We start from the raw sequence: 19660 nt of genomic DNA, 5'->3' as shown, positions 1-19660 counted from the left end.
CTTGTGATAACTTTGTCTCTGTGCAAGTACTGAAGAGATGTCAGCGGGCGGAAATCCTCTGTGGGTATTTTAAAATTGCATAAATAGTACATAACATTTTTTGGATCCCATTTGGTAATCATTGTTTTCTTAAAATGGGTTAAATAATGTAAGTAGAATTGACATATAACAAGTTATAACATATTTTAAAATGTTACTGAATTTTTAAAAAATATTTTGCTAACAGCTGTTGGATGCCACTAAATGCTGGAACGCTACGTATGGCTAGCAATTTTTAATTTATGTAATTGCAGCTTCAAAACCATCAGAATCCACCTTAACAAATAAAGAAATACATAACAGAGGGCACTTGACACAAATAGCCAACATTAGCGTTGGACGTAGTTAATGGCAGTCATTTTACAGGATCCAGAATCCTTTATTTGGGCTGAAAAATGATGTCACGCTTGAGAGGACAATATGAAAAGCCATTTATTGAAGCTAATTAACCGTTTCATGTAAAGTGAATACATTGTGGTAATATTTTGACAACCAACTCGAGGATGAATAACGTAATAAAACAGTGTTTTGGGTAAACTGTACAGGTCTCAATTGATTGGTCTGGTGATTCATCAAACAACAGAAAAAAATAAATAAAATACATTTGTCCCACGATGGTTTGTCCCATAGCATGCAATTTGAGTCACCGCACATCTCAACGGCATTTAACCTTTAAAACTCCATAACTGGCATCTTAGCTGTGCCAGGCAGATTACTATGGCACGCCATGCAATCCCTTCTCTTTCATTCAAGTTCTTTGTGTGTTATGTGTGAAAACAAAGCATACCCTCAAGCCAGTGAGAATTAATCGCCCATTCACTCGGGCCACGAGATAATAAAAACAAAACCTCCATGCTCCTCCTGTCATGGTTTCTCTAAAGGGCAATTGTGCTGTTCCGACAGATAATGCTGCTTGCCACTTCTCTGAAACAGCACTAATAATAAAATGGAAATAGAAACATGATAACCACAATAGTAATCTGCAAGTGAAATACAAGTAAGCAGGAAGTGGAGCCTACAGCGCTACTGTAGACCGACTGTACCAACTCGACTCACTGTGAAGAGCGGACGTGTCGCCGCGTCTCCATTTGTGATGAAATAACAGGGAGCGTTGTGCCACTCTGTTCACACTCAATGAGCTATTTTTAAATCTGTCCCACTGAGAGGGTCCTAGATACGGCAAAGTCCCCTAACCCCGGGGCACTGTGCCCTAACAGAGCGCAGCACCATGGCAGATGGCTCGCCTAGTCCTACACCATGTAAAACACATGTACTGTATATATGCAGGACATAGAGGGGGAGAGAGAGAGAGAGAGAGAGAGAGAGAGAGAGAGAGAGAGAGAGAGAGAGAGAGAGAGAGAGGAGAGAGAGAGAGAGAGAGAGAGAGAGAGAGAGAGAGAGAGAGAGAGAGAGAGAGAGAGTTAGATCCCTCTGCACAGACCTTCAATTGTGAGATGACAGACTTGGCCTTTGTATGCAACTACAGATACTACATTTTATTTTATTTATTGTCTGAAACTACTTTCAAAAAACCCTACATTATGAACCAGTGATGTGTGTACAAGGCCTGCGACTTAGAGAGAGAAAAGCCGAGAAAGATTAATTTGTTGGCTACAGTCGTCTTATTCAGAGATTCCACCTGGCGCTGTACGGAGGAGGAGAAGAAGGGGATTTTCTTTCTGAAGGCATGATGGGATTACAGGCATACAGATGTGACTTAAACGTCACAAAATCGAGCACCAGAACATTAGATTGCTTGGTTCTTATCTCTGTGGTATTTTATGCCTGTGACATGGAATAATAGCAAGGGTCCCGTGAATCTGTCAGTAAGCATGCTGGCTGAAATAATACAAGATTTGTTTTTTTTTTAATTTAATCTCCTTTATGGGGTTTTTTTTGGACCACTGGAAACAAACATGGGTTGTGAAATTACTATAAGCTATCACCCTGTTTGAGATATAAATGATCATTCAGTGTCAATCAGTAGATACAGTATGGTGTCATGCCTTGCTATTTTTAAACAGTCATGTGGTGCATAGTATACCACAGTAAATAATGGCAAAACCTAAAAGCCCTTTGAGATATATTCAAAATGTAATGCAGGAGGCTGCAGTTGAAGAGGCAAACACTATCAGTCTTTCAGCCTAGATGGTCATACTTGAAACAGTTGTAAAACAGTGAGAGAATACTTGGCTCTATCAGTCACAGTTGAAACAGTCACGGACAAACTGTCCCAAATAAGTGCGTCTAACCCAAAGTCCGCTCCTTTGCTCTAAGCAGGAACTGAATGATTTATTTATAAACTGCATTTCCTGTTCACAGCTACCCAAGGATAAAAAGGTTAGAGAGAGAGAGAGAGCGGTTAGGTGGGACCCCGAAAACAGACATCGACCATTATCAGAGGAAGGCTTTTTTTTCATCTAGACATTAACCGTTACTGCAGGCAGTTTTGGACACAAGCTTTTCTTTCCCCCGCATAGGATAACATGCAGTTTCTTTTTCAACATTTAAACCTACAATACTTTTGTCAACAGGTTACAGCAGTATTATCGCTGCCCGATGCTTGATGGTTGTGATGTTTTTCATCTGCAACATAAACCTTCTTTTGACCAAGCATTTATTGCAGAACTATTTGCTCAACTTTGAAGATCTTCCAGGCTACAAAAGAAGAAAGTTATCATTGGAGACCAGGCGATCATCAGATAATGAACTTGAGTCTGTCGCTCTCTGCGCCCCCTGTAGACATCATGTTTGATTCCATTACATCAACATTACATAAATGTCTCTTTCACAGCAAGATACTGAATGAACTGATTGATTAGCCACGTAGAAAATAAAAAAAACATGAACAGCCCAAAGTAAGAAGCATCTAAAGCTGAACTGAACTAAACCGTGTCGACCTGTCTCAACACATGCATGTGCACATCTGCGTTGCACACATGCATTTACGCTCACAGCTATGCGCTCCCAAGGGCCCCTCCCTGACTCAGCTCTATGGGCAAATCAACATTTCCTGTTTACAAGCCGCCAGCGAACACACATCGCTAACCACTTATCACACGAACAGCGCAGAGAGCCGTGCACCAGACCGCGCTCAGGAGAGACCTACCTCCAGTCTGGCCAGCTCTACGTGAGCTTGGGAAGCCGAACACAGGACAGTACGGCCTTTCTCTATGCTCTACACGTATCATATCTCTCTAGATCAGCCTTAGCGGAGAGCCGCTCAGGATGTGACGTTCACATCTTGTGAAATTGCACAGAGGAGGTAGGAGGCGCAGCGGGAGGAACAAGATGTGCAAATGAAATTAAAATACATGCAAAGCCCATTGTATGTGGTAAGATGGCATCAAAGCAAAGGATATATCTGACCCGAGGCATAAGCACACTGACAATGTTTAGGGCCACAGCTGCTAAGAAGAGCCACATAAAGGAACTGTTATTATTAGTGGTTATGGTTGGAGTGTTTTGAGGCCACAGTCTTGTTTAGGGCCACCAAAAGGCTCGGTCCGGCTCTGGGTGTTGTACACTCAAAAGGCTTCTCTCAATCAGCAGAGTCTCAATCAGTGCCATCTCTGCAACAAAGCTAGCTGTGTAAACTCAGCCTCTGGCACTTTTTCTTACTTATTCTCACTTCATTATCTGAGGAGAGGAGAGGAGAGGAGAGGAGAGGAGAGGAGAGGAGAGGTCCATGTGGTCAGACAGGGTTTGTGTCACAGAGCCAGGCAGCGAGTGACACAAGGAAGTGTGTGTGTGTCTGTGTGTGTGTGCTAGTGACTGTACATGAATAAATGCTGTTTGAACGTTCTTCACTGGGTAATCATGTCCATCAAGCTAATCAGATTAAACAAAAGAGTATCAGTATTTTTGTGAAAATAAACCTAACATGACCTGTGTCACTGCAGCATGGGTGTTATTTTTAGCCTTCCCTAACAACAGTGAAACAAGCAAAAGTGCACAAGGGAAGTATTTCAAGTCCCAGGATGTATCATAAGAAGCAAGCAGGAAGTGTTTGAGAGTTACGACTATGGTAGGTGGACATGTTGATTTCTTAATAAAAACACTGAGACATTTACCCTCCCCCACCCAACTGCAGGCCTTTTTCATTTCATTTGGACCTGGAAATGTACCGCAAGCAATACTGTCGGTCTGATGGATCAATTTGCTGAATCGATTGTTAAACATTAAATTATAATTGGCTGAGCTTTGCCATTAGGAAGAGCAGCAAAAATGCACATTCACCAACTCTCTCCATCTCGCTTGCTAACCGGGCCGACCCCGGCCTTCTCACACTGTGATGCCCCTCCCTCAAGCACAGAGAAATTCTTAAAATTGTTTGGAAACTTACAGAGCAGCAGCCAGTAGACCCTTGCCTAGAAGTGTAATCAAGCCCCGGCCGTAACAGATCCACTCACGAGTTTATCGCTCATTCTGTTTGAAAGTCATGAACTTCTCATCTTTTGGTCCTTGACTTTAATGAGCCATGTTAATTGCCATGGGAACCAGGACGACTATAAATGAGGTGACGGTTGATTGCACTAAAAGAGAGAAATGGGAAGTATACGTGACTGAAATGTGAAAATTATAAAATTACTAGAATGTGATTAAAAATAAAGAACAATTTAGTTTAAGAGCAAGCCTTAAACAAAGTTTTTTGCCAAGATGAAGAGTTTCCAAAGCCTCTGTGAGCTCTTCACTCCATATAAAAGACCAACCTGTCCATCTAATGATCCAGTTTTACTGATCTGACAGTGGCTTCAACATCTTAAATGCCCCTGAGGTCAACCTGAAAGCTTTTTGAGAGGAATCCAAATCACTAATGTTAAGATACGTGTTGAAAGATCTGTTGAAAAGCAAAGGAAGTATAAAATGTCTTAACATTAAGGTTTTATGCACAGCATCTTTCCAGTCCTAAAGGTTTATGTGCCAGTAGTGGTGGCAGGGGTTTATATTCTTCAGCAGTGTCTGTCTGCCAGGTGAAACTACTTCCCTTCCTAAAAGTGACAAACATAACAGCTTGGTCTGTAGAACAAACTTTTTCCTCTCTCTAAGCAACTGCAGTGAACCCCCCTGCTTCTCCAACCCCCTAACCCCGCCCCCCCGCCGCTGTCTCAACACTCAGTGCTCAGTAAAGGTCACAAACCACTTCCTGAAATGGGCGACTTCCTCTTGGCCCTTATGAATACAAGTTTAGAGTTTGTTCTTGTGGGCAGCAAACACACACAAATGCAACATTGTTATTTGTATGCCAGTTAAATGTTGCCACTGTCTTGTGGGGTCCACATACCAACAAAGATGGTTTCTTGAGATGTTTTCTGCACCTCATTAGTTAAGAGGTTGAGGTTAGTCTTGTAGTTGATAGGGTTAAAGACAAGTAGGAGTTCTGAAACTGGTGTAACAGAACGTCCTCACACCTTTAGCATGAACACTGGCTACATTTGAAACACACAGAAAGGGCTTCAGAGTGAAAGTCTGAAGGGGAAAAAAAACTGAATCTACTGTACATAACTCTATGTCCTCTAGCTCAGTGGTTCTCAAACTTTTTCACGTCAAGGACCCCTAAACTGACACAAATTAGACCACAGACCCCCATTTGATAAGATTTTGTCCCAGGGTCCCCCATCTGATAAGATTTTTGCTTTCAGATGTTTTATTACAGAAAGTGTATGAAATCCATGACCAAAATAGTCATACATTCTGTCATTGTGTTACTTATGGATGGAATTATAGTGAAAATAAATTATTCCCCTTTTTGCTGGGGACCCCCTGGAACCCCCTCAAGGACCCCTGGGGGTCCCTGGACCCCACTTTGAGAACCACTGCTCTAGCTGCATCAGTGAGTCCAGTAACCACAGTGCCTTTGTTAACTGTCTTTGTTCAAGAAGCAGGATGAAACAAGCAGATAACAAAGACGTGTGAGGTACCAAAGACAATTGTGTCTGTGTTGCGTGAGCACCTTATGAAAGCTAACTGGAAGGACTGAATCAGTATTCATGAATGTGTCATGTAGTTGATATGAAACTATTCTTCAGGCATTATGAATGTTTTTTAAACTGGAGCTCACTGAAGGTGTTAACAAGCTGGGTGTGTGCAGGAACCTATGCTTTACTTCTGTAGATCCCTAGTCTTCAATTCAAAGTGCCCTTAAGGTGCTGCATGACCAATTGAAGTAATACAAATAATTCAGCCATATGTAATTAAAAGATACCATTTTTTGGTGGAAATAAAATAGCAGAAAAGAGCAGATTTTTTAAAATGAATTTAAGAAATACTTTTTTCATCGCGTTACAATTCACTAAAACGCTCTCAATAAGGAAAAAAGACAACGATGACAGGAGAAACGCTAAGAGGTTGCCACCTATGGTTGTGTCATCAAAGGGTCAAATGTCATCAGGCAATGCAGTGAGCAGCTTATTGCTCCCCGGCTATCCACAAAGCCATCTGCAATATACTGTGTGCTGCTTTCTAGAGCCCACAGGCCCTGAGCATGGGATCAGACTGGTGCTGGACCTTCCTCATGTAATAGCGTCTTGATGCGCGCAAACTCCATATGAATGCAGACCACGTCCACGGATCTCATGCTTCTCATGATGATTACAGCCTGAAAGTTCTTTAGTGGCACTGTAGGACAATTCAGCTCTCCACAGCCCCCAACAAGAAAGAAAACCACCGGAATCAGCCAGTGGTTCCAGGTTCTCTTCGTTCAGCCAATCCTGGACAGGTGCGTGTTTACAAAATTGCGGTGGCATCTGCACAGTTTCAAATTCCAGGTGGTAATCAACTTCGCGCACGATTTCCAAACACAGCCAACGCGCCCTGTCGTTTTGGCCGCAATTATGCCATTTTGACCTGACCTAGCACACTCCATCGCATCCGTTTCTGTGGCAACACTGACTAGGAAGAAGGTTCCTCCACACACACACACACACACACAAATACACATCTAGTATATCGTATCCCTTCTGAGGACAGAGCACATCTAAAGAGTACAGAAGCTCTGTGGGGCACCATGGGTACTTCTAGTGACAGCCTCTCCCTCCATACACAAACACACAGAGTGAGCAGAACCCAGCGATACAACATGAGGCAGACAAACTGCTAATGAGTTTCTGGAGGACTCCACTGCCACTCGCTCCCTCCACACTGTGAAAATCAATTCAAGCAATATGTGAAAAGGTGTTTGCCAGGTGAGCGCATGTATTCTTCTTGGGACGGTAACACCACAAGCTCGGTGAGTGACAGAGAGTAATAACGTTAGCTCAAGCATTAACAGTTTTTGTGTTTTTGTACTGTAGGCAGACCCTGTCATGCTTCAAGCCATAGCAAAAATGGGGAATGACAAACTTTAAGCTAGGACCTTTGCTGGGACTATGAATACCCTGGTAAGGACAGAGTGGAAAATATCTTCACGTTACAAATATAGAATATGACTGCCAAAAAACAAGCAGTACCAAAATAACTGAATTTAATTCAGCAATTCCAAAGGATGTGAAACTAATACACCAGGGAAAATCATACTGAACGACAAATGACTATTAACTGTTAACCAAAGGAATTTAGTTGTTGCATGATGTCCACGGTACAAGGAAGGGCCATTTACAGCGGTACAATTTATGAAACTGAAGAGAACATATAGTTTTAATAGTGAAGGAAAACCAGTGAAGAGTACTAATCACTAAGTAGGAGCAGGGGTGATTTGAGGAGAAAGCAGACTGGGTGGGTGGCGAGAGAGAAAATGGACTGGGGGCAAAGAAGAGACATCACAGCAGTGCATGGCCTTCGGAAACACCAACCCCAGAATTCCCATAGCAAATTATCTTGCAGTGGGTGTTAAGGTTTATCTCGTCACCCCATGGGACCCTGGAGGGATCAAGGGATCTTAAAGGAGGGTGCTGTGGAGGAGACATTGGTGGACAGGCAGGATTTCCCTCCTCAGAACAAGACAGACCTATTTTGAATCACGGCAGGAGGAATCCATCATATAGCCTACACTGGCCAGAAAAGGGGAATATTGAGGTGGCTTTACCAGGAGAAGAGACAGAGAGCAATGTTACTGCCACTTTAGGATGTAATTCAAATGGTTAACAGGGTAAGCAGGAGTTAGACCAGGTGGTGGTTCACTTGAAAGGAGGAAAAGTCCCAAAGGGATTCAGAATCCACCTGTGCAATGAGTTAAGAAAGGTGCAAAAAGCTTAGTATCCATCTGTAAATCAAACTCTTCAACACCTTCTGAGAAATCAGTAACAAACTGCCATTTAACTTTTTTAATCAGTAACTAATAACTGATTTCTTTTCATAAACAGGTAACTGTCATCGGCACAGACTAAAATTTCCTTATAACCCAAACAACACTGACTTGGACTGGACCTTTGTCCTCTGTCCTCCAACTGGCTAGGCGATATAAACAAAATGAATATCACAATAATCCTAAAAAACTATTTTGATATCGATATATAATGATATCTGCTACACATGAAATCACATTAAATAATCAAATTGATGTTCATCGCATGGTAGTATAAAGTATGATACAACTATTTTAATCAAGCAATGTTTGTAATATTTTGTGACATTTCAATCATTCATTTCGACAAGAGAATTGTTTATCGGGATATTTATCATTATCGATATCATGATTTCATCACACTACGATTCTGTTGAAAGACGATAAACAATAATATTGAATTATTGATCAGCCCTGTCCCCAACCTATCCCACCCCACCAAGCCAATAGGGATAAAGTGCTCAGAGTGCTGGACCGGAGAGAAGACTTCAGATGAAACTTCAGACTCTGTGTGTCTCTGTCATGTTCTCAGCTGGATCAGTTTCCCGCCTGCCGGCCTCTGACCGTAACAGATGATCAGGGTGTCTTCCTCCAGCACAGGGAGAGTGGCCACTGTCCAACTAGCTCACATCTGATTACACTGGTCAATTCCTGAATGACTCAGCAGGAATTCCCCTCATTAAACAGAAGGGCTGTTTGTGTGTGTGTGTGTGTGCAATTCATGCTCCCTATTGGTTCAAGCAACCCTCATACACAATGAAGCCCTTGTAGACCCAAAGCTATGACAGATAACTGGTTTACCTATTATTCCTTCATCTTCTTCCAGCAAAATACAGGGCAGAACCTGATAGTGAGCAATGCACATCAGTTGTTTAAGTTGACGTTTTACTGCAATAAATACAGGTTGGTTGAGCGGATGTGTGCCGAAACCAAGAGTGAACCCCAACAATTCAGAAAAGGTCTTAAGTCATGTTCTACCTGGTATGAATGTTTGCCGATAAGGCAACGTTAAACTGCCATATTGCCGTATGCAGTTTGGTGCAGCATTCTCACACATACAAAGAGAGAACAAGTAAATGGCAAAGATCGGTGCTGCCATAGGGGGAGATGTTCCAGCAATCGGATGAGTATAGGCAGGCCCCTTCCGGCTTTGGTCTAAAGTGTCCCGTTCACTGTCATTTGACTCTGTGTTTCAGTGTTGGAGTAACTATTGGCCCGTGACCTCAGGAGACACATGAGCCGAGTCGGACCAACACAACAACCTCAGCCCCCGGGGAAGGGTCTCGACTGCTGGGACAGTTGCTATGAGTTTGAAGTTTCAGGCCATTCACATGTATTTACCCTGCACAGTTTGCTCTAAAAAAAGTATGTGGTCGAGTCCCACTATTTGATTTTTTTTTTTTATCTTGACATTGTGCTTGCTCTGTATATGTGTGGCCAGCCCTAACTAGCACTAGTGCCTTGATTTTAATGATGAACTGTGCTTCTGTATAACTGGTACAGATTCCTGTGTGCCATTTCACAAAATATTTGTATCAAGAATCTTTTTTTTTCCTTACATTGTTATTGTGTGTCCTCTGAAATCAGACCAGACATGTTTGAAGGTGATGACATTAAACTATTCTGTTTCATTATGTTATTATAGCCTCAATCAAACCAAGGTTTATTAGAATATCATTAATAATAGATGTGAGGTGGCAAATATAACCGGACCAACTCACTCGTTTCCTCTGCAGAGCATAAGTGGAGTAGATTAGGCAGGAGTAGAGAAAGCTGCAGTCTGAATCAGAAAAGATAAAAGCGTGGATGACCTTATCCAGATTCGCAGAGGATAAAAAGGCTTCATTTTGGAGCTATTTTTCAGTTCAAAGAAACAAGACTGTGCAACCCTCTTGACCTACTTATCAAAACTTCGATAACTGTCAACAGCCATTCCTTAATTTTGGGCCATTAGCTTTATATAGGCAGACAGTTCACATAGATCATTGTGAATAAAATTTGTGCGGTATGAAGGGCAAAAATGAAACCAGTGTTTTCTCTTCATTCATACAGCAGCGTTGGCCCCACACTGATGGAAAAATATCATCACAACACATTAGTGTTCATCTAGGGCGTCTACCGTACAGCTATTTCATATCTTATGATTTCAATATCCAAATGAAAGTCATTTTTAAAGCACAAAAGGTCCTGGATCAGATACTGAACCAAGGAATACATGCAGTAGCTTTGAGATAACCGCCTCTGCTAACAAAAATTCAAAGTGAGCTATTGCAGACTCGCTCTTGTTAAGTGGAATACAATTTTGAGACGTCGCACACCTACAATCTGCAAGGCTTTTGTGGGTGACAAGGCTGTTCAGATCATCAGGTTTAATATATAATGTGGGTGTCGCTGCCATAGCAGTGAAAAGGGACATTATGCTTACAGATTATATGGTTTGGAGGAGTTTGTACAATGTACAGAGAGCGGAGGATGAGGCCTAAAACTAAAGTCTCTGCTGAGAATCATGATGACTTGCCTTTAGTGAGAGAGCCGAGTCTTTGATACCCATCCAGTGTTTGAAGCCATCAGTTAAAACTGCACCTTCTACTGTATCAAAGGTCTCAAAGGATTAAAGCTGCACATTCCCCTGCACCTCCTGTTTAAAGTTCATTGGTTAGTATAAAAAAGGCAGTCTTTGTGCTATGTAGTCCACTAAAACCTGACTGCAATTTCTCCATGTTATGACCCAAAATATACAATTTTGGTAAAACTACTTTCTGTGGAGATGGACCTAGTTACTGGGAGTCAAAGAATCAAGGCTAGGTTTAATAAAACACACTCTCACATACTAACATAAAAGCTCAACATTATGTATCTGCATAAAATCAGTCTTCTGCTTTTAATAGACAAATGCTGCTCTTCATTGTCTTAAATGTTGATTGGATTGTCTCAGACCATAGGAGGAACTGTGTTTTTAAACTGTGCGTGATATTCCCCCTTTAGGTTTCATGTACTCTAAAAAGTTATACATAGTTGCACTAATAGGCTTGTTTATGCAGTAGGAAAGCAATCAGCGATCAGCCAGTCCCCCATGGGTTTCAGCTGTTCTTCGCCTTCAAACAGTGATTTCCATTTTTCATCATTTTCACCTCGGAATATTCAAATAATTAACTCATTGTAGTGCTATGTGGCTCAGTAGTTTATACCAAGTAGCATTATGTTCAACAATAATGCATTGTTAATCTGAGATGTAAGTGTAATCCTTGAAATAGCAGCTGCAAGCAGACTACACACTCTTGAAATAATCCTAATTCTTCATTATTTTAATGCGATTACATAATCCAATGATTACACTTAGTACCCAACACTCCTTGTTGGCAGTTGCCTCCTGGCAACTTACTTTTTATGTAAAGGTTGGGTGAAGAAACCATATGTTGAAGCTTGCATTGGAATGCTCACAAGTTTTGTCACAAGCTGGCCAGTTAAACACAGAGTATCCTTGGTTTAGTAACGGTGAAAAAGTCACACACACACACACACACACACACACACACAGCTCTAAACAAACAGCATTAATGTTGCTGTATTTTTTTCTTCATGTGACGAATGTAAACTTCTGTAACAATAGGAAGGAGTTAAGGCAGTATGCTCCATTAACTTTCCAGGAATTGAGAATTTATCCCAGGCTTATTCCTGTCTTGTCCTGCACTGTGACTAACACTGAAAAAGAGATTTACTTTGGCGGAGACAAAACTCCAAGACAATGGTACAGCAATCAAAGTGGTTTAACCTTCCAAAATAACAGTGGGATTAAATCTCCTTGCATAACCCTGCTCTGGAACATGCAATATGGCTCACTGGAATCACTGGAAGCTTGTACTGAGAGCAAAAAAATAAAACTATTGTTAGAAAGGGGTCAGTTGGCATGCCCTCACACCAAACGACATGTGTCAAGCAGATGCAGGGCAAAGCTAGCTGTCTGTTTGAGCTGCAGTGATGCTGAAGATGAGCCGATGATGCTCGAATGGCAACAGCACAGAGGAGTGACACATGAACGTCAGGGAAACTTTGACAATGAATCGGTTTCTAACAGGGACGCTGCCGGCAACTCTGAGACATCCTGGTGAAATTAAGTTCTCCAGCTCCACCTGATTCCTACTTCCACTAAGGTCTCATCCCAAAACAGCCCTACAGATGTTGTGTGCCACCACTCACTGGTGTGTGGAGAGAGTGCAGCTGTGTACTCACGCCCTGGTCTTGGGGAAGCCCATGGACAGCAGCACGTCCAGAGCGGACCCATGTTTGACGGTGCCTGGCCGGCTCTGGCGCTGCCTCCGCGGGGTGACTTTGGAGTAGAGGTCCTCTTTAGCTGCCATAACTCACTGCTGTTCCATTGGTGAACCAAGTCCTCGTATCCGCTAATGTGTTTTCATTAAAAAAGAAACAGAAAGATGGAAGCGGTACAGGCTATTTAGACCAGGATTATTTGGGTTGAGCGGAAGAACCTACACACAGAAAAAGACGCCAAGCCCCGCGAGGGAAGGAACATATTTTCTTCTTTTTTTTTGCCAAATGAGCTCCGAGCACCAACAAGCTGCCTCCTGACGGCTCGCGCATAAAGTCAAAACCATTAGAAGGGGGGTCAGCCATCGGAAGTCACTTTTGCTCTCTCACCCATGGCCCCGATGCACATTCCGCGACCGAGATGAACGAACATGTCTGGTTCCTACCAGCCCCTCGCATCCGGTATGCTGAATGAAAAATCAGATGCAACTATACTTCCTTTCCTCACGATGTCTTATTTATGAATGGGGTTTGAGTGAGCGAAGGTTCAGCCCGTAAAAGGTTGCAGCTCCTAACTGCGCTGCCCCTTCCTTTAAAGAGACAGTACCCAGATTACAACAGTGTAACAAACCAGTATGCTGTTCAAACGTAATGTGGGTCATGGGGGGAGTAACGTACACTTTCCCAGCTGTAGAACGATGTTAGACTTGTGTAGCAAATGTTATCTGATTGGCTAAGGCAGTGTGAGCAAAGGTGGAGGATGATCAAAGATGGTCGACTCAATTATGGGGGAAAAATTACTCAAACTTCCTGTGTCTGCAAAAGTGGGCGTTAACAGACGCGCATGCGCTGTGCACGCAGGCGAGCCTGCCGCACGCCTTCCTCAGTTACCATAGCAACCCATCTGGGGCGTACCAGTAAACTTTTTTTTACTTGAAAACTTTTTTTTTACTTGAAAATTTTTATGCATTTCTTCCTACTTTTAATTGTGTAACAGGCTTTGCTATTAGTTTAAGTAGCCTATTTACTACCTTTATTTATTTAATTTATTTACTTACTTAATTGCTTTATTTTTATTTTCAAAACTAAGAGGAGCTTATGGGTGTATACAGTGAGGTCTGGCTCCAAACTTCCAAATTGCACCCAAAATGTGAAATATTAACCATTAACTGGGTTCAGTGTGTCCCCACCAAAGTTGAAATTAAATCTACACAGCTGGTTGCAAATTAGGCCTCCAGTACATATTTGTACCCAACAGGTGTATTTTTCCTGCCAATTCTTATTTATTTTCAAAATCTGTATAGTATATGTAGGCATAAATTGATTTTCATGATAGTATAACTGCATATAGCTAAGGCATTTTGTGGATTGGACTACATGCAGCAAGGGGCTTGGTGGGAATAAAACACTACTTATGGAATGAAAAATAAAGGTAGTGTTATTGCTGTTGCAGGTGACAGTAGCCTATGTATGCAACATCGAAACAAGCACACCTTGAATCATTTCATTTGTTATAGATGTGTTTTAAGAGACTAACATCATGTAAATGTCTGTTTCTTTATTACAGACATGCTACTTCTGTTATTGCACTTGCACTTATGTGTCAGTATTTCTATGACACACCTAAAAAATATAAAGTATTAAAGGTAGGCAGTGTACAATAGAGCTCAACTTTGTGTTTATGCAAGGCTAAGGATTATCTTAGTAGCTTGTTGATAGATGACAGCACAACCCAAGTGAACAACACAATTTTATTATTAAACAATATATAAAGTCAATGTTACAATCATCTGTCAGCTGATTCATCAGCTCTAATTATTCTACATAGGCAAGGTTTATGTGTCAAGCAATGTAGGAATAATAATAATATAAACTCATAGTATGGCTCTATCTATGGATTTCTGACCTTACTGAACCCTTTAATCAGATAACCTGAGTATTGTTCGATAACAAATGAAACAAAATGAGTGCCATGTGAGTGTTTGGAGGTAGATTATAGACCCAATATGAGAATTGCCATCATAGGAGGGTTGGGGTATTCCCTTATATCTCAATAGATCATGTAGGGGGCGACCTGCCTCGCACCGCCAGCTGTGGTCAGAAATATTGATCAGCTCTGCAGCATTATCACAACTGACATGTTGCACTGGCATTGGGAAAATCACTTCAAATGAATAAGAATTAGAACACATGACCTTTTAATGAAGATAACTTATAAAATACTAACATCTGTGTAATGTGTAATATTCCTAGTTCCATCACTTTTGAGTTACATTCACAAGCACATTAAAATGCCTAAAATGCAAATAATGTGTTCATAATCTATCATTTTGGAAAAAATGTTTAATAAAATGTCAATTCAAATTCATGTGTGTATTTCCACAAAGTAAATATGAAGGAGTGTGACATAACAGCTGACATCTCTCTTTGTTCCAACAGGAAATTAATTGCAGCATACATTAAAGTTTTACGCCCTAGTATTTAGTTCAGAGGTTTCCACCCTTTTGTCTCAGCACCCATTAAACTTGCCTCTAGCCTCACCGCACCCCAATACACATATACTGTACATATACACACACACATACACTAGAAAAATGTCATATTAGTACAACCGCAAATCAATACATCTTAAAGAGGATATCCACCCTAAATGAGAGTTTTGCACTGATCCAGTCTCATACAAACCAGCTTCTACCACAGCCATGGATGAGATAAAGTTACTCTAGAATTTCCAGTTGGCTGATGAGAAGGTCTGGTCACAGCTACTGTTAATTGGTTTTAAGGTTGTTCAAAACTAATGTGTCATTATTTACAGCGAATGAAAACTTGCTAAAACTTGAAAAGACATTGTACATTTCAACAAGCCGATGAATGCATTGTTGTTCAATTAAAAACAAGCATAACAAGAAAAATAAACACCTCCAACAGTCAACTGTGATCACTAAAGTGATGATGTTCGCACTATAAGGTTTCAACTGGATTATCTACCCAGACTGACTGATCAGGCAGTTGTACTGGAGAAAGTTGAGGTGGTGGGTCATATTTAAATCTAACAAAAAATGTCATAATAAAAAATAAAAAAAATGACCCAAGCCATTTACTCATTATCGGTTTATATCAGAATGTTATTCTTGTATTATCAAAACATTGAGGCTGCAGAGAGCGAATATCTATGTTTATCAGATTTGTTTATCAAGAGATTCTTTATTGCCAATACACATATTGACCACAATTGTTGGTACTTTCAGTGAATGGCTCAATGGGAAAAAAAAAAATATGCTCACGCATTTACATACCTAATGTTTTTGTTATTGGAAAGAATGATACAGGATTTGGGTTTTCTTTAACCACACAGAAAATTCAATTCAGCTGGTGCCAGTTGAGTCACTATAGTCCATCTGAGGTGTTTACATGCAGTCTTATCAATTAAACTGAAAGTGAATTAGTCCTGTTATTAGGAGGCATGGAAACTCAAAAGCCGCGCGCATGCGCACACACACACACACACACACACACACACACACACACACACACACACACACACACACACACACACACACACACACACACACACACACACACACACACACACACACACACACACAACACCAGGTCAACCAAACATAGGCGGCAGAATTTCTAAAGCTAAAATTAAAGACTAGTGGCAATTTATCAGAGCTTGTTCTATTAACAAATCTATCAATGTACACAAGACACCAGTGTCAGTAGTCTTAATATTTCATTAGTAAAATATTTCCCATAACCCTGGAACTTAAACCCCAGAAAGTGACGTATCCAACACACTGAAGTTGAAGCACTGCATCATGAGAGTGAGCACAGGCCAGCCCAACAATCATACAAGTCTATGAAAACTGCCTGTTAGGAGCAAATAAAAACACAAGATGTTGAAAACGGTTAAAACTTCAGGAAAAACAAAAACAATCCCATGTGCTGAGAGACGTGAAGTGTTCTCCTGTCATCCTCATCAGCGCACCCATGACATTCCTGCAGGCTATACCACGAAGGACGACTTCTGTCTGAATTCCCCCTGAGACACAAACACATCACACATCATAACAGGAACATTTTTCTTACAACTCCAAAACATGTGTTGCACAAAGGAACCCAACTAAACAGACATACTAGACTGACTGAGGAAATTAAATTCTCTAAACTTGGAATGAAAAATATGCTTTAGGTTGAAAGAGACACGGTCGTACTTACATCTTCATCATCACCACCGCCGTACAAGGATGGAGGCTGGTAGACCACAGAGGGCTTTGGTTTGCTGTGGGGGGGAATAAAAAACAAGTTGAGCCAATCATAGAGACAGATGTAACCTGAGGGAAACAATCTGGAGCAAGTAATGTGGCTAAGACTAATCTGCTAACACACATTAGGAAGTCAGCTTGAATGAGAATTCTCTTACCTTTCACTCTTCTCTGTAAAGGGGAGAAACAAATAAAAACAAATGTAAGTAAAACAAATGACTCGGCACATCTCAATATCCCACAGATACTTTGCACCTCCAATTTGGTTTGTCTTTACTGTAACTGACAGCGGGTTTTGTATCTCATGTGTAGAAAATATTTCATGATGCTGGGACCAAACCGAGCCATTGATGACATGAGGGATAGACTCCTTCTGTGTATTTGCAACTCTCCTCAAAGATTTACAATTGTTCAACTTAAATGTGCATCTGAATCTTAACGTATCACTTCAATATCATTATGTTAAAGTCTAAAATGAAAGCCTATCCCCCTGAATCTAATCATATATCCTCAGCATTAGCTAGATTCAAGCCTAGCATCATATCTACTGACGTGAAATATAAAGCATTTAATTTTTCTTTTCAAGCCACTTTGGAGGCAGACAGCACTAATGGTATCCCTGACCACAAACATACAGCAAAGTCTAAGGTGAAGCTAGTTATGTGGACAATTAAGTCATTATTACTTATTTAAAAGTGAACGTGGTCGTGCCTTCCTCCCTACTCTCAAATGAGAGTGGGCAGCACTGCTGTAGGGACACTTTTTTTTTTTTGTAGGTGGCTGAACGCTTGTGACACCTTTCAAGGTGGATGAATCACAACAAAACAATCTTCCCCTGTGCCACCACCCACCTATGAAAAAGAAAAATTCATGGCTGGGTGCAGGTCATGGGAATTTATTTGAGGAAACAAAGCATCTTATGTTGCCACTGTCCAGCTGGCTCCCTCAGCAGCTGCCTGTAATTCCTACACTGTTGATAGTATCTGGATGATGTTTTGCTTAAGGTCGAAAAAAATATTTTTTTGATAGATGGGAGAGAAAAAAAACTAGTTTTCCATAATTCCTGATAAATACACTATTTGGAGGTACAAGGTTTTTGGATTTCAATTTCAACACTGAATATCAGAATATTGGTGATCATAGTAATTGCTATTAATAAATGACTAGAAAGAATGTACACTCACTGGGCAGATATCCTTTCTTGTTGGCATACCAAATGCCAAGTCCCAGTAAGGCCAGTAGCAGGAGAGCCACTATCACCCCAGCAACAATACCACCAGTATTCACGTCACCTTGAAAGAACAGTGTGCAGGAAACTCACATAAGGAATCACATTTTGAGTTCATCAGCTGAGTTGCAGTCAAACATCTGGGTTGGGGTCAACTGACTTTCAATTCAATCAATTCAGGAACTGGATTTTCTTCAAAATTCAAACCTTAAATCCTAAAAAAAGTTCCAACATCCAATCTATAAAGAAACGGAGAATTACAGTTTCAATATACATAGGAAGTGAATCGACCCAAGACTGTAGATGTTGAAATTAGATTAGCATTGTTCTCCGCTGCCAAGAGTAATCCTCCAATGTGAAAAATAGGCCTTTTGACGGTTCCTGTTGACATGTGTAGCCCAACCAGTTTATTGACTTTCCAGTGTTTGCATGCCACACACTCTACACCAGCTGAAACAGGTTTAAAGATTGCCACTACTTGCATACACAAACTTATTGATCATGAACTACTTGAGCGCTTTACAAAGTTCTGATTCTGCCAGGGAAAAATCAGCTCCAACTGCTCAGGCTAAAGCATGCTTTGGTTTTTAAAGTGAAGAGCACTTACGGACTTCCATTTTCGCGCCCTTACAGCGCTGAGTAGGACCGGCAGTGTTGGAAGCCTCACAGTAATATACAGCCGAGTCCATCTTGGATGCAGAGGGAAACTCCTAAGGGGACAGACAGGGCACATTTGAAAGGGATATACTTTTTTTTTTTTTGAAAGACGAAACTGCGGCTGTGTAAGCAGAGAGAGTGCGAGGTGATGGTGAGTAGCTGACCAGATTGCCGTTAACTGGATTTAGCTTGTAGCTGGAATTTTTGAAGGCAGGAAACTTGCTGGGATCTTCAGGGAGAGGGGTGCCATTTTTGAACCACTTGTAGGTGGGAGGAGGTGAGCCGTCGGCGTCATGGCAGGACAGCAGGGTGCTCCTGCCCGTTGTCACCGATGTGGGGATTCTACACATGGGCGGAGACGGAGGCACTGTGGGACACAATAACATACAGTTTGCTCCTGGTCAACATACAGTGCTGTACAGCCCTCATTACAGTACATAAACTCAAGACAATGAAGGCTTCACCTGGGTTTACATGTCTGCATCTCTCACAGCTTTTATAGCAGCAATACATGAGCCAGGGTGGATTACAGATGGAGGGATATGTTTAATAAATATTTTAATACAAATCAGCCTTACCCAGAACAGTCAGCTTCACTTTGGCTTCCCCAAACTTGCCGTTGCCAGACACCTCACAGTCGTATACTCCATTATCCTTACGGGTCACTTTGCTGAATCTCACATTACCATCGAATATTGTCACGCGGCCTTCATACGGTGCTGTGGGAGAGTTGTGCCGTTACATAATAACAAAAATTCTGGCATGAAAAATGCGGACAAATGATCTGAAAATATTCTGTCAACATTCTACAAATAGACACAGACACAAACACAGATTGTGAATCAACTTACTTGTGGGTTTCCTGTCAAAAATCACATATGTCTGTGAGCCTTTCATGTCGCTAAACTTCCACTCAAC

The 19660-nt window shown here is 41.3% G+C and overlaps 1 protein-coding gene across 1 annotated transcript; it reads right to left on the bottom strand.

Annotated features, from left to right (window-relative positions):
• Window positions 1-14447: 14447 nt before the first annotated feature.
• Window positions 14448-19654, bottom strand: LOC139649496 (junctional adhesion molecule A-like). The gene is made up of 8 exons (XM_071525912.1): window positions 19594-19654; window positions 19321-19461; window positions 18907-19109; window positions 18693-18795; window positions 18042-18149; window positions 17016-17028; window positions 16811-16874; window positions 14448-16634 (listed from the first exon to the last, which is right to left on the bottom strand). The coding sequence occupies exons 1-8, from the start codon at window positions 19637-19639 to the stop codon at window positions 16599-16601; spliced, it is 714 nt and encodes a 237-aa protein (XP_071382013.1). The 5' UTR covers window positions 19640-19654; the 3' UTR covers window positions 14448-16598.
• Between the last annotated feature and the right edge of the window lie 6 nt (window positions 19655-19660).

Source organism: Centroberyx affinis, unplaced genomic scaffold, assembly GCF_046629955.1.
Source record: "Centroberyx affinis isolate AG114_WGS23_722 - 3 ecotype Tasmania unplaced genomic scaffold, CSIRO-AGI_Caff_v1 ptg001362l_1, whole genome shotgun sequence".
NCBI classification, from domain to species: Eukaryota; Metazoa; Chordata; class Actinopteri; order Beryciformes; family Berycidae; genus Centroberyx; species Centroberyx affinis.
The sequence above is the reverse complement of the archived record's forward strand: the minus strand, read 5'-3'. Positions and strand labels throughout refer to the sequence as shown.